Below are 15,995 nucleotides of genomic sequence, written 5' to 3'. Positions count from 1 at the left end.
ATTTCAGGCAATGCTAGGAAATGCTAGGTTTTAAGGCCTATAAAGAAGCTATGAATCTTTCATAGGAAAATATGACTTTTATTGTATCCCATACAATTACAAGATTTTTATTTTTTTTAATGTGTGTGTATGTCTTTTGAGTTTGTGGTAATCTGAATAAAAGGCTTCAACTTGGCAGTCCTGAAGACAAAAAAATCATATCCACAGACTAGCAGCTGCTCTGATACCAAGAGCCAATGGTAAGATCATTAAGGAGTGTTTGTTGTCCCTGGATAACCCCTGGAGATGGTTTGCTTGGCTATGGGAGCAGAAATACGGTCAGCAGATGCACAGAGAATGTGGAAAAAGCCAGAAAACTGAGGGTCACGAAAGATAAAAAACCACAGTGAAGATCACTCAAGGGGCTGAGAAGGACAAGTATCTGGGAAGAAGGAGTTGTTGACAGATGCAGGGCACTGAAAAAAAATGGAGTAGTTCAGGCTGTGGGCCCAAACTCAGCACTATGAGAGATTGCCTCTTGGAGTCTCTCCTTTCTTAGGCCAGTATATAGATTTCTGGACATTACCTCTTTAGGATTTTTAGGTCTCATCCCTGTCTTGTAGGCCTGAAGAGTTTACCAAGGGTTGAATTCTTCTCTTACAGGCTACAGAGATGCCTATTCATGACTTTTTTTTCTTCCTTTTTTTTTTCATTCTGAAAATCCTTATCTCCCACAACCTTAAGCCAAAGATATCAAGGTTGTACTGTTATTTTTTAGCATTTCAAGAAGTCTTGAGTTGTGCTTTCATTAGCATGTACAGTACTTAGTTCCAGTTTAATTCTGAAGGACCTGTGGATGCCAGCTGAGTATTTTCTTAACACCAGAGCAGTGATATCATCTGGAAATGTGGGACTGTAGTTGCTGAAATTCTTTTAGTCATCACATGAAATCAGTAATGCATTTAGTGAATAAAGTAATTACAGCAGACATTGGTTTTCAGATTGGTGTGGGTCTCCATGATATTTACAATTTAATGGCTGCAGGATAAAAAGCACTTGCCTCATGAATACATCTTTAACTGCAAGTAGGAAACTTTGGTACTGGACTGGTCTGTGATTTTCTTTCTCTTAGATGCCTTCAATTTTGCTGGATTCCAGTTTTCAGTAAAAACTGTATGATCGTAGCTTGTGCACTGATTAGGAAGTGTTTGCAAATGGGTTATTACCTCTTCTTATGTGGGTGCACTATTCTCACTGATCATGATCAGTTCCTGCAGCTGTAATGAATAAAAACATTTTCTATCAAATATTATAATCTCTACGTAAATTTTTTCTAATCTAGCACATTTTTATCATTGGAGAAAATTCACTGATGTTAAATCTTTGTGTTAAACTTTTATTATCATACAATTCTGTAGTAGAAATGAATGTATTGCAGCAGTGTGAGTCTGTGGCCTCATAACTTGTGTCATTTCTGGAAAAAACCTCTCATTTCTGGTTGACAGTCCTCTTTAACATCCCGCAGGGCTTCATAAACACAGGAAATTGCAAGGCATACTGGTGTGGCAGGAGTGGGAATGGAAGCTGCCTGCCTGCCTGCTGCAGGGCTAGCTCTGGCTAAGCTACCGCTTGCACCTCCATCCAGTGCAGGTTACACTGCCTGAGCCTCTGGCTTTTTTTTAAAGGGAGAAGGGGGAAAAGGGGAACTAATCTAGCACTTCAAGAAACCATCTAAGTAACCAGGTGGTATAGCTAGCTTCTCCATACCACTTGCAAGTTTTGCCTTAGTCCCCACACGGGTGGCCTCAAGAGGTCAGGAATCAAACTTGTAGATGTTAGGAAACATTCCTCCCCAGAAAGTTGAAAAGTGTTTAAATCAATCATGTAAGTCTGTTTCTTGCACGCCTTTCATGCTTCTGCTGGTGTAAGTGAAGTACTTTTTGGGATTAAACCCCAGCTCTTAATACCCACAAAAATGCACACCTTTTCTTGAATGCTCACTCAGAAACTGCCTTTGCTCATCCTGTCCCTTGCCAGCAGATCCACTATTCCCTTCTGACTCCAAGGAGTAATGTATAGCCTCAACTAAGGGATGAACATCCCAGGTGCACTAAGCATTACTGCTACATAGGGAATTTGTAGGCGAACATCAACAACCTGTGTTTGGTTGGCAAAGTTGGAGTGTAAAGCACTTGTGCAATACTATGCAGCTTTCTAATTGCTGTGAAAGCCTCAATCATGCAGAGTTTTGTGTGATTATTGAAGAAAAATCATGCTTGTAGTTCTCACATGTGGAAAAACACCCAACATGTCACATTCACAGGTAGCAGGTAGTTGTAAATTATTCTTGCTCCTCATTCCAATCAAGTGCAGAAATGTTGCCTGGTAGTTAGAGTTTCTAAACTACCTTGACAATTTCGTTTATTGCCGTATTTACATCTCATTACCTTTTTCTCCAATTGCCTTGCGACCATGGGCCCCTGGGCAGGGATCCTGGGGGTGCACAGAGCAGGTAACAGGGACAATTTGATCAGCAATGGTCAGGGAGTTGGTATAGGGCCGCTGGAAAGTCAAACCCTGTCATCCATGGCGAGGGCTGTGACCAGGTGATGGTGTCTGTCTGTATGTCTCTTGTAGGCGCCAGCACTGGCATTGCCTGGCAAGGTTAGGAGCAGGATTTGGGTAGGGTTGAGTCTGTGCAAGCAGGTCACCCACTGCAGGTACACATGCAGCACCTGGTGTGACTGGGTGGCTTTGAGGGGCAGTGGAGAGAGCATGGGCAGACCCTGCATGGCCAAACCCAGAGCTCATGGAACTCAGCTGTGGGGCAGCCTCAGGATTTTCTCTACTTGTCTCTCTGGCAGATGATGCACTTCAGAGAAGGTGGTGGGCAGCAAGGAAGGTTTGCTACCGACAATGTGGCTGAGGCTCTGCCAGCACCCCTGGCCCTGAAGTCACTGAGGGTAAAAGAGGGCCTGGGATTTGTACAACTTACAACTTCAATCCTCCAGTGATTTGTTTGCTACCTCATGGGATAAAGTTCTGTAAAAAAATAAACCCTCAAATTTATTAAGTATTGTCATAACATGCTGATGCCATCTTTATCTAATAAATAACACCTGAGATAGATACTGTAATTGGATGGCCCCTCAGTGTCATACTAAGCCTCCAAACCATGTGATATTACCTGGTTTACTTGCAGGCAAAAATTCTCAGTCACATCAAAACTGTGTGTGGTGCTAGGTGACTTCTAGACTTACTGAAATATACTCTTAGGCCTGGTAAGAGAAAATTAATGAATTCAAAATTTAATCAATTTAAGGCGATTCCTGTCATAATGTTTTCGTGTTTCCTGAGGATTTAAATTTATGTAAAATTCATGTAAATTCTTTCTGAAGCCCGCTGTGCTGAGATTCAGTGTCCCAAAGGTGTGCCACAACAGCTGGCTCTCAGGTCTGACGTGTCTCTTTCTAGAGATATCCCACACATAATCCCCATTTTTGAATGAACTCAAACTGAAGTTTACACTCTCTAAAGTGAATAAGAAGTGATTGTATTGCTTATAGCAAAACACCAGTTTTTCTGGTTCTGTTTTGTTTGTATTGGATATGCAACAGTAGCTGCCGTATCAGACTTCTCTTCCCTTGTTCTTAAAAGCAAAAAGTAGTTTTAAACAGCGTATCTTGGTGGATTACCCAGACTTAAGGCAGAAATATCCTGCACTGATTAGAGCTCTAGCTAACGCAGGTGTGAATTTACAGACTGAGAATTACTTTTGAAGTTCTGTATACCATGCACTACAAATGCCCTTAGCACACTGTTGTTCATTTGAGTCTTATTGCAGCTGTATGCTGCAATAAGGGTCAAATGAACTCTTAAAAAAAAAAAAAAGAGGGAGGCTTTTCATGGGTTTAATTTACCTTTTAATCCAGTACCACACTTTGATGTGGGTGATGTGAGGTACAGGGTAAATCTTCCTATTTAGAATGCTCTGTAGCTGTGGCAAATAATATCTAATGAATAAAGTCCTTCTAATGAATGGTATTCAGTGAGATCAGACATATGGTGAGGAAAGGCCACTCTCAACTCCTCCCTTCCTTTCCTGCAGAGAAGGGAAAAACCGAATGTGCTACAATGCCTTTCAGGCCAGCAAGTTTTAGAAGAACCAGAAATTAAGGTTTTCAAAGGAAAAGAAGTATTTCAAAGTTTAAAGCACAGTTTAGGCGACTGTCTAGAACTTTAGCTCCCGTTAGTACTGCCCTTTTTTGAGGCAAACTATGGTGCAGTAAGTACTGGCAGTGATGCACAAGCTGGCCAGATTCTTTGAACTAAAGATGACCCAGCAATACCATGGGGCTGGGTCTAACCTGTGGGGCTGAGGCCCCCAGCCACACCACTTAAAGCCTGACTGTGCTATGGGCTGCTCAAGATCGAGTAGTGCTTTTCCCACCTGCAACCAAAACAGGCACAAACCCAGCAGAGCTTTCAAGATGTTGGGGGAGGCAGAGGAAGCAGAGAAAGGCTCTCCCAACCCTTGGACTGACACCTCCTCCTCCTGCACTTCCCAGCCCTCCCTGGGCTAGAACCAGCTCAGCTCACAAGCAGGCTGAGTTAGCACCACTAATACATGCTCAGCCCCAAGTAGGTTTAGAGATTAATTCAGCATTTTGTAAGTAGGGATGGAGGTGGTCATCATCATCCTGGTGGCTAGGGGCACATGCTGAGAGCTGCCTACCAGGTCTGTCGTTGCTTGCTCCTCCTCACAGCTTTTTCTGCTCTGATTGGGGCGCCCAGCCAGCCACCAGGTGAGGCAAAGCCCCAAACAACAGCTCTGGGCATGGCACCCTTGCTTTTGTACTTAACAGAAGACAAGTGGCATGCAGAAGCTCTTGTCCAGACAGCAGAAATCCCAAATAGAGCCCTTTACATTTTGTAAGAATACATAAACATGTCCCTCATTCCCCCTTTGGCTGTGCCATGGCTGGCAAGTGCTACTCCTCCAGGAGCCTTCCCTCGGCTTGGTGCAGCCACCTCAGCATCATTTCCTTCCAGCATGAAGGGAAAAGTATTCTCAAATGCCAGCACTTGGCAATACCTGTGAGGACACATCCAGAAATAGGCTTGCTTGGGCAACCAATATCATGTTTCCCTTTTCTTGTACTTTGGTAATACTGCCCTAGAAAATAGCAAAGTGGAGTTTTATCCAGGGAAAGCTTTTAAAGCTCACACCTCCCCTTCTGCAGCACTTGCACTGAGAGAGATCAGCTCTGGAAGAGGAGGGGACAGGCAGCAGGGACAGGACATTCTTCAGCATCCCTGTTTAAATCACAGCCTGCCTCACACTACACATGAACAGTTGTATATTTCTAATTCTCCTTGTAGCTATATAGGTCACCTCTCCTCACGCTGTTGGGTAATAGTCTTATGGCAGCTTCAGGACCTGTGCATGTGGAAAAGTTTATCTTCTTAAAAAAAACTCAAAATAATGCTTTCAGTGGAGCTTAGCCTCCAGAAACAGGAGAGGGCTCACACTACGTGACTAGACAGCATTACGTGAACCATCTGCAAGTACTGCATGGCCCACAAGCTACAGTTTAAAAATTCTTATGAAGAACTGACCATACAAAAAATACTTACTGGAAAGAAAAACATACCAGAGCCTCCATATTCTATTCACAACCAGATGGCTACAGTGTAGTATGGCAATCAGATTTATAAATCAGCAACAATAACATCAGAAAATACAAATTGCCAATGCTTCTAAAGTGGTTATTCGTGATTTTTGCCTCTGCAAAGATTTAGTATGCCTTTGGGTCATGAGGCACAATAACTCAGTTTATAATTTAAAGAAAAATTGCAATTTAATGTTAGAACTGTCACTTTAATAAAGAAGCTATTAAAGCTAAGTTAACTCTCCTTAAAAGTTTGGATGATGACAAGAATTACTAGGTTTTATTAATGGCACTGCTTTTAAATGACTGTATAACACTGACCAACTAATAACCTTATCACTCAGTGTACTTAATGTACTTGATAATGTGTATTTAGTTGTGGGTGCATAATTCACCTATCAAATACTGAGAATGACTTGATGTTTGTAAATCGTAACAAGACATCTGATTGAAATTTATTACTGAGTAGCTACCCATTGTGTAAGTATACAACCTGAATTTCCTTCAGTCAAGTATTGTCTTGATTTCTGTTTGTGGAGTGAGGAAACAAAAAAACCCTCTAAAGGTGAGAGAACCAAACTGTGAATATTCAAGTCCCTCTTTTGCTAATATAACTTCAACAGCATGATATAGTGCACTATGGCTTTTTTTCTCTTAACTTGCCAACAGCCAACTATGCATTTTGGGTCAGCTGCCTTGCAGTTGGGTCTCTTACTTTGATTCTGCAAAGCTATGAAACTGGGGAGACTGGCTGGGTGTTTTGAACAGCCAGGGAAGATGAATACCCAAATTTATTTTTGAATAAAGTGTGAGTGTTAATTAAACGATACTTTTATGATCTATGCAATGAGATACTTTAAAATTATAACCCACAGAATTCTCTTACTACTCCCATAATCAACCTGCATCTGTTTCACCTTCAGGTATCACCTAGCAGTAAACCATGGGCAATTTCAAAGGGCATGCCCTCCCTGGAAGCTTTTTCCTTCTTTTTGGCTTGTGGTGGTCAGTGAAGTATCCACTGAAGTATTCCTGTCGAAAAAACAAGAATGCTTGCTACCTTGGTTCCAGGGCAGGATTTCAGCGCCTGGAGTTTGTTGAGGGGATTATCAAAGCTGTCTTTGCCCTGATCGGTAAGTAAGGTGGGCTGAGAATGAAAAGGCCACGTCTTTTAACACTATTTTTTTTCCTCTGATAAAACATCTCATTGTGTTTTGGTATGTTGTCTTTTAAACACCAAGAATCTAAGTGGGGCTACTGCAATTAATTACATAGTTATAGCTGTAACAGGGTTTCCATCCATAGCACTCTTCTGGAGCTTCTTTAAGGTCTCCTGACTAGTTCACAGCTGGTCTGTCTGAGTGTTCCTATACTATTCACTACATCAGGGAGGGACAAAAGACGTATAGGCAGGGGGCTCTCACATGCAGACTGGGAGCACCAGACTGTGGGGGCATTGCTTTTGTGTTTTGAATCCAACCATCTCAGATGTCGTTAGTCTCAACTGAGTTATTGACAAAACATGTAAATGCAGATGCTTCTCCACTGATGTCATTCAAAGTGAAAATATTCACAAAGAAAGACTGAACTCCAGATGCTACTGCTGCAGGACTGTTGCAACAGGGGGGTGGTGGTGGATTGTTTCTCCTTCTGATGTGGACTGGCCTGGGTACAAAGCCACGGAGATGGTTTAGTGAGTTGTGCAGCCAACTGGAAGTGCCTAGTTCTTGTTTATGTTCCAGCAGGCTGTATGTCAGCAATTTATCTTTTTAGAGTAAGTAAGCTAAGTAACAGGGGGGCTGGGGAGCTCAGCACATGTAGCTTTCAAGTTGAAAAGGATCTTAACTTTTACTATTTTTTGATTTTTAGATTCTATCTAACTACTCTTCTTTAGACGCTCAGAGTTGCTTGGTTTCTGATCAAGGTGCAGGCTGTGCCAAAATCTTGTTCTTGCTTTTCCTCAAGATCAGCTCCGAAGTGATAATGTGTGTACAGGACTTCGATATGCCTTAAAAAATTATCAAAACCTAAATAATAGCATTCATTTGAGGTGTGAGTGGGGATGTCTTTCCTACAGGTCTCCCAGTCAGTGTCTAGAGGTAGCTGAGCAGCTAAAACATTCATTTAGCATTTTATTTTCACCCTGAAACAAAAAGCTATTATTTTAACATATGGTAATTTCAATTCCCAAACATGGACAAGAAAGCCTGGCAAGGACAAAGAGTAAAAGTAGCAGAAAGAGTAAACCCTGCTGTTTCTGTGTTAGGAAATTTGAAATAAAGGTGGAAAAGTATTGCTTTTGCACTGCAGCTTATCTACTTACACAGCATGATGCTGGCCCACTAACAATGATTTAACTTTAATGTTTTTAACTTTTAATGTATTTAACTTTAATGTTTTAAAGCATAACACATTTTAAACCCTTCCCAAACTTCACCAATTATACAAAGTATCTAAAAGCAGCTTTTCTTTTGCTGGAGTACTGCAGCTAGTTAGTAAGACACTGAGGGGCCAAGGTAAGGGAGGCAATGGAGCAGCAATTCAAATACTAACTTGGTATACATTCTCATGGGACTTTTAACAACTGCATAGATGGAGGGATTTCCTTTTATGGCTTTGTAGGAAAAATCCCCTTTGAATTAAGAGTCTGAACTCTGCCATCCTGCACATTGTAGAGGACTGAAATGCAAAATCTTTCTTTTGGGGACTTTAGCATGTGTTATACTCATGATTGAACCACAGGAAAAGGCAGCTGAAAAATTCAGTTAGAGGACTACTACAATAGCAATTGTTAGGAAAAAAAATCAGCTCAGAATAGCTGTTTGCTGCTGGAAACTGCGAGATGCAGATAGTCCAACCAGGAGAGGAAATGAAACCTCATTTTCACTGGCTTCCTCTTCTCCGAATTATGTGAAGCTTAATATATGCTTGAGCTCACTCTGTGGTCTTTCCCTCAGCAAAGCAGCTTATTTCATATCTCCTCCACCCATTGCCTATTTTCTTGTAAATTCGTGTAAAATCAGTATCTTTGAGGCCTCTGTGCATTTTCACTTGAATCTGGATATATTAAAAACTTTATTGCAAGTGGCTGAACTGGTCAGAAAGGAGGAAAACATAGCAATCACCCAGAAACATAGCAATCCTCAGGCAGCCAGGCTGAACCTCAGATTGACTGGTTTTATGCTGTGTGGGGATATATTGTGTCCTCTATTGTTTGCATAAAGACTTATCATCACCTTAAGCATCAGGACAAAAAGTTATACTTCTCATTTCATGTGCAGGAATGGTGGCTGAGCAGTTTGTTCCTGATGGACCTCATCTGAAGCTGTACAATTATGAGGAAAAGCACTGGGATCACCTCATGAACTGGCAACATGCCACCATGTACCTCTTCTATGGCATTTCAGGGTTGGTTGACATTGTGGCTCACGGGACCAATGCATTGCCAGTGGCCATGGACAGGATGATGCTTTCTTTAGCAGTGTTTATTGAAGGTCAGTTGCGGAAGTGTGTGTGAAACTTACACAGGGGTATTCGTCTTGGGTCTGGGAATCTCAAATCAGCCTTAAAGAATGAGCTTACAGGAGCTGGGTGTTTAACTCCCTGAAATGCTTAAAAAAGATCAGTCTTGGTCCTCCTTAAATGGCACTGCAGCCCAGAGCTGATCACACATCCTAAAGGTGCATCTGTGCTTTCCTACCTGGCTTAGATAGCAAGAGAAATGTTATAAAAATAGCAGCACAAGCCTATTTTGGGTAAGTGCTCAGTAGCTCAGGTATGTGCTTCAATGTATGTACAGACATGGCACACAACTTGTTGGAGTACATTTACTTGTACAGCAATCATGTTGAAATTGCATGGAAGAGACACTCATTTTGTGTTTTCTGTACACACAGCATATCTCATAGCATCCCTCGTTACACTGCAGAAATAGATGTATGAGACTTTTTGTTAATGTGTTTTAAACAAAAGGTTACAGAGCTACAACTTCCCATGCAATTTCCTGGTCTGAGCTCAAGAGTGGAGGTATACACTATGTAAGCATTAGTCTTAAAAATTGCTGCTAGTTCAAGCAGTTGACTAAATTCACTAAGAAGGTGATATTGGCATAAAGAGAAATGCTAAAGGTTCACTGTTTTCTAAAAACAGATGCAGGGAGATTACAAGTGAATCCTTAAACCGAACACTTAATTTATTCCAGGTTTTCTCTTTTGCTACCATCTTCATGGGAGAGCCATGCTGGATGTTCATGTTCATCAGTTACTGCTGTTTGCTATCTTTGGAGCTGCTGTTTGTATATTTCTGGAAGTTTTCTTCCGTGGCAGTATTGTGCTAGAGATGCTTCGTACAAGCCTCTGCATATTACAAGGCAGCTGGTTCTGGCAGGTAGGTCACTTTTCTGCCTTAGGAACTTCTTCCTTCACCAAAATTAGTGGTTTAGCCCTTTGAAGATGTTTCATAGGGGATATAATATGCCTTTTAAGCACAGGCCTAAAAGGACTCATAGAAAACAAGGCACTCTTAATGTTACTTTAAAGAGGTAAAAGTATTTCTCATATCAATTTTACGGAAGAAGCAGAAGCCGTATTACTTCTTGTGCTATCAACAAAAAGCTAAGGAGGTTTTCTTGAGCTCTCCCTTGCTACCATCATTGACCATTCCCTCTGACCCCTATAGCATCCTGTTCCAAATCTGCCAGTCAAATGGCAGTGATTTTAGAGCCCAGCAATCTATGCTGTTCTTTATGAAGTCAATCTCCAGTCAGCTGCCAGAGCAGTGAATGGATGCACAGCAGAGTACTGAATGGGTGACACAATGCACTCATTGACATTGCCCGTCTCAAAAGGTATTTAAGCTCCCAATCCACATTAAGAAACTGGGTGATGCAAAGCCTCCTGTTTTTCCAGGGCTCTGGAAACTGAGCAAAAGAAAAGACAGCTGAAACTGTGGTATTTCCAAGATGCAGCTCCCAAAAGGACTCTTCAAAATGCAGCTTCCATGCCCTCACTTACTTATGATTCTACCGAATTAACAGATGTTTGATAGTGACCCTGTCTCTACTGTCAGAACAAGAGAAAGAATTTAATGAATTGTTGTGATCTCATAACAAAGAAATAAGAGCGCTAGTGCTGATGTGTATTTCATCTTATAGTGGAGAATTGAGGTCACTCTAGTGATTTTTCTTTCCAGCATGTCTAGACTGGCTTCCCTTTTTTATATGCTGGCCAGACATGATGAATAAAAATGTTTGCTGTTCCTTAGGAGAACTGGACACTCAGCACCAGATCAAATATTTAAATACTTGCTCTGGCAAGAAGACAGACCTCCTCAACAGCAGTATTTTTCTATAAGTGAACTCAAGAACCTGGTGCTGTAGCACTTGGTGGTTTATTTTCTTGTTTGCAAACTTTTTGTTGGTGATTTAAGAAGTTTTACATAAGAGCAATTAGATGTAACCATTTATTCTTTGTTGTCTGCCCAGTCTAATTTTAGAACAAGTTATTTCTTTAGCTCTGGATACAATGTGTTTTTCGTTTCAAAGTAAAAAGTTGAAGAACTAAAAAAACAAGCGGTTTAAGTGTGTAAGCGATTTAAGCTTTTTTCACACCCGCGTCAGACTTCAGCTGTACGTGTGATGAAAACCACATACTGGCTGCAGCATGACAGATCTGTAAAAAGTAAACGGACTTCTTTCCGCATCATCAACACCCTCATTCACTGAATTCTCTGCATGAAAGCGCAAAATGCATTCCTCCCATCCTCCTTCCTCTCCTCTTCCCAGCTCTGAAATTCTCAGCTGAACTGCTGAGCCATGACTCTGAAGAGTATTAGGCAGTACAGAGGACCAGTGCTTGTCACGCAGACCCCTGTGTAGCCACAGGATTATTAGTTTCCCAGCTGATGCATTAATATGAATTTGATCTTTCCCTGCTCTGAACATACAAATTAGCTATGTATTTCACATGACCTTATAGCCTTGGGTAACAGAGCAACATTTTTAAGTAATTTCAAAACCTGACCTTTCCCCTGGATGGCCCAGGAGAAATAGACTTATATTCACCTTTATTTATTAATTTATTATTCATCTTCAGAACCATGTAGCACACTCCCAGACACTGTTGGAAAAAAGTGAATCAGTGAAAATGGCCAAGCAGGCTTTCCTGTTGGCGATGTGTTTGCAGTCCAGACCATATCAGGCTGAGCACCAGCCCCTTTCTTTACAGTAGATAACTGTGACTGTTGTGGGACTTGTTGGGCAGAGTCCTTAATTCTCTAGGCAAGAGCAGGGGGTGTCTGGGACTGGCTCTGCATCTTCAAAGGCACTTCTTCACAGAACTGTGTAAAATGATCCATTGCATCTGAGTGTGACTGCAAAATTGTTTTTAATAATAACCACAGAAATAATCAGCACTATAAAAAAATGAAATGTCTGCCTTGTGATAAGTAGCATAAAACATGATATGGCAAAGGATACACATCAAATGACATTTGCTAAGTATCTATTATTTTATTACAGATTGGCTTTGTGCTTTATCCCCCAAATGGGAGCCCAGAGTGGAATCAGATGGATCATACCAATATGATGTTCCTGACCATGTGCTACTGCTGGCATTATGCCTTTGCTTTTCTTATACTTGCAGTGAATTATACAATTGTCAGCTGGTAAGTTATTTGAAACACTAAAACTTTGGAGACTTGTCTATTTAGTCTAGTAGAAGCTTAATTTTAGAAAAGTTTCACTGACAAATCAAAAGCTTTCTACAGAGTAATTAATTGCCTTGAAAGGTAAAATAAAGATAGGTATTGTTAATCAATGAAGACAACATGACTCACTGCTTCAGTGGAAAGGGGAAAAATATTCATGAAGTACAGCTCTGACAGGTTAATGCTTCTCACTTATAAGGAGCTCTTTCTGATAGTGTTCCACATAGGTAAGTGGATATGAAGTTAGAAGTAGGAGAAGCTTTTTTTTCCTACAGCATCTTCTCTCCCTGTGATCATCTCTAATTCCAAGTGACTTAGTCAGCAGGCTTCTTGACTTTGAAGATTATTGGACAGGTTTCACTGCTAGCAATTTTCTGTGATCAGACCTGATTTCTTTTTCATTAGCCAGTTTCATCTCCTCAATTTCTAAAGTTAGCCTTTTTCCTCATCGCCCAGTGCTAATGCTGATAAAATTTTGCCTGCACTGTCCTAAACATGCTTCTCACCTCTTGGTTTACCCTTACTATCCTAATAGCCCTATTTAATCAGGCTTCAGCCACATGTAGTTCTTGCAGTCTTGCAAGAACTGAGGTGCCAGTTCTTTTTGGGTCTTGGTCTGAAAAGAACTGACATTCAAGGCTGGGTAATTGGTTTGTTGCGTAAAAGATGGCAACTATAGAGTAGGTGACAGCAATCCTACATCCCTTCTGATACTGGAAATGGTGGCTGCTGCAGCATCTCTTACAAACAGTATATTCAGGTGGTATCGTTAAAGGTAGCTCATACTGATGTCATGGTACATGTTTGCATTGTACAGTTGTCACTCATGCTAACGTACAGCTATATACAGCCAAGTCCTGTGGTTAAATACTTCCCGGATTCTGCTTGAAATCAGAAGACATCTTTACAATGTTTTCCACAGTGGGCCACTACAAGTCTTCATACATCAGTCATCCTAACTCCCTGGTGAGATGCTAGAGTTAGACAGCTATTAACGATGTAAAAATGGCCAGATAAGCCTTTGAGTTCCAATTGACATCTCTTGGTTTTGTTGTTTTCAGGGCAGTTCGTTCAAAGGTTAAACAGTCCCAGTCCATGGAAATGGGATTACTGAAGACGTCTGAAAGAGATCAGGAATCAGAAGATGAAATTTAGTATGGATATGGCTTGACTAGTTTACCTGCTCTACCATTAGGCTAACTGATACCTCATTTATAGATTCTTTTTGACATCTTATTCATTCTTTACTACAACTTGCTATGCAAATATCATCCATGAGTACTGTCTACATCGGCACAGTTACATCTTTATTTGTGGAGGGTAAGCTTGATATTGATTTGCAGCAGTTGCACTAGTACCTTGCTTACCACGTGCTTCAAAGAAAACCAGACTAATATTAGACAGACTTGGACTGGATAAGGTGGCATGATGAAGTCTGTGTGTTTGCCTCATTAATAGCTAAGCAAAATGCTTTCCAGTGGCTGCTGAATGGACCCAAGTTTCCATAATTAGGGTGTTCAAGTAAGTGCATTCGTTGCCCTGCAAGTAGCTGTGCATAAATGACTGTGCAGACCTGGAAGGAGTAGAACAAGATGAAAAATCAGAGTTTTGCAGCTGTCTTGTATAACACCTCTGTGTATCTGCTTGTGGCTTTATGTTAAAAGACGATCTGTTTTAAAGCAGGGTGCTATCCCCCATGCTCGACGTTTGGGATGTGCTCCAACCTCAACAAAAGGGAAAAAACTGATGTGGCAAAAGTCATCAGAAAATGATGTTGTACATAAGCACACTGCCCCTAAGGGGCAGACTTTCGAATCATCACTCTGGCTCTAAATATGTCTTTCAAAAGACAGCCACAGGCAGCTTGAGGTACGGCAACACCTACACTCTCTTTTACAGAGGACTGAGCATGGGACACATGCTGGTGGCCAGGGGCTGTTTTACACATCCATCAGTGGTAAGGTGGTCATGGTAAGGTGGTCGTTCTAGAAAACAGCCCCTTCCCTTTAAAACACCTTCTAAAGATATTATTATCTTATTATTTTCAGAAACAGGCTAATGCAGGACAACAAATTCTGTTCAAGTAGTGCCAGTTCATCAGGTCTGGTGCTGTGGAAGCGTGTTTCTTCTATTATTTAAATATTTCCAGATGCTCCTAAGGGAATTCAGACCTGGATTCTGTTAGATGATGATCTGATCCCTCCACTTTTGAGTTTCTTTTAAATTTTTCCAGTGTGAAGCAGAAAAATTAGTAGCTAAAACTTACTAACTGCAGGAAGCAGATTGCTTAATTTAGGCAATAATATAGTTTGTAGCTCACAGGGATCCCAGGAATCAGAGGGGGAAAAAAAAGAAAGAAGAAAAGAAAAAGTAAAGACTTTTCCTAAAGCAGTTTAACCTTCAATGCAACATAAGCATTCATTTCATTTTTAAGATCTACCTTTTGTGTCCCCTTTTTCAAGAAGCACCTTCCTTAGCTGCACATGCTAATAATGCTGAACTTTAAACTGCCAGATTTATCAATGCCTTTCCAAAATCAGTGGTGCTGTTTATTTTGAAGGACATCTTCAGAAAGTGCTTTGTTTCTCATAGGCAGGAACAATGCCAGTTTCTTCACTGCTCTTCTTGATAAATATATTTGATACTGTACAAGTACTAAGGTGCTGTATCTCTAAACTAAAGGGATAACCTCAGAAGAAAAGTGTGATAAACTGGCTGAGCTTTCTTAGAACATTTAGAAGACTTCAGATGGTAATTTTTTAGATTATTTTAGATCTTTGCCAAGTATTGTGAAGTGACACTTGTAACCAGGTATCAAATTATCCATACAAACCTACTTTGGAAAGCAAGAGTAGTTGGCTTACAGACATTTCTACATTTACAAATGTAAAATGGGAAACTGCAGTTTGCTAAGCAAAGATGACTTTTCTTAATAATTGTTTTCCCTTCTTCAGCACTTTCTCTGAAGGGTCTTGGAGATTGTGGTGAACTTTTTTGAAGCCTGTCTCAGGACATTCTTGTAAGCGAGGTTTTGATATGACACTTTTGTAGCTCCATGTCTCAGCTTTACAGTGGTCTCACTATAAATTCTGAATTATTTTTTACTCCACTCTACAAATCTAAGACTTGAGTTTCACTGCTGTGGTTGCATTAAAATCAGATTTTCTGTTGGCATAAGCAAGAGGCAACATTCATGGCTTTGCTGAGGAGCTTACCTGTTAATTGCAGCAGGGATACACTGGTGAAATACAGTGTGTCATTACACCCAGCTATAAGTTTACCCTCATTGCGCCACATCATTCATGTTTGTAAATTGTTGGGACTATTTTAAAGGGCAGAATTTTTTCTGGTTAGAATGGCTGGGGTACAAAGCTTCTGCAGTGCTGGGAGTGAAGATGATGGCTATGTATCAAAGAGAACTTGGGAATTATTACAGAAGTCTGTTGTGATAAGCCCAAATCAGTTGGCAAAGTGACACTCATGGGATTCAATGATCTGAGTGACTTATGATCATGGAGGGTGCTCAGCAAACTCTCCTTTTGAAAAAACTGCTTTTTCAGAAACAAGAAGTGCCAGTACTTGAGTGTCATGTCCAGAAGAGTGGCTGTCTGACACGGTTCCCCCTATGACTGCCTCAGC

At 40.9% G+C, this 15,995-nt stretch overlaps 1 protein-coding gene across 1 annotated transcript; it reads left to right on the top strand.

Moving 5' to 3' along the window:
• The first annotated feature begins 6,572 nt into the window (after positions 1-6,572).
• Positions 6,573-13,826, top strand: TMEM45A (transmembrane protein 45A). Its single transcript, XM_010020885.1, has 5 exons — positions 6,573-6,784; positions 8,933-9,145; positions 9,853-10,037; positions 12,169-12,314; positions 13,418-13,826. Exons 1-5 carry the CDS (start codon positions 6,595-6,597, stop codon positions 13,509-13,511), a joined length of 828 nt encoding a protein of 275 aa, XP_010019187.1. The 5' UTR covers positions 6,573-6,594; the 3' UTR covers positions 13,512-13,826.
• The last annotated feature ends 2,169 nt before the right edge of the window (positions 13,827-15,995 follow it).

The sequence above is a fragment of the Nestor notabilis genome, unplaced genomic scaffold (genome assembly GCF_000696875.1).
Source record: "Nestor notabilis isolate BGI_N333 unplaced genomic scaffold, ASM69687v1 scaffold8598, whole genome shotgun sequence".
NCBI classification, from domain to species: Eukaryota; Metazoa; Chordata; class Aves; order Psittaciformes; family Psittacidae; genus Nestor; species Nestor notabilis.
Note: the sequence above shows the minus strand (reverse complement) of the source record. Positions and strands in the feature narration are given on the sequence as shown.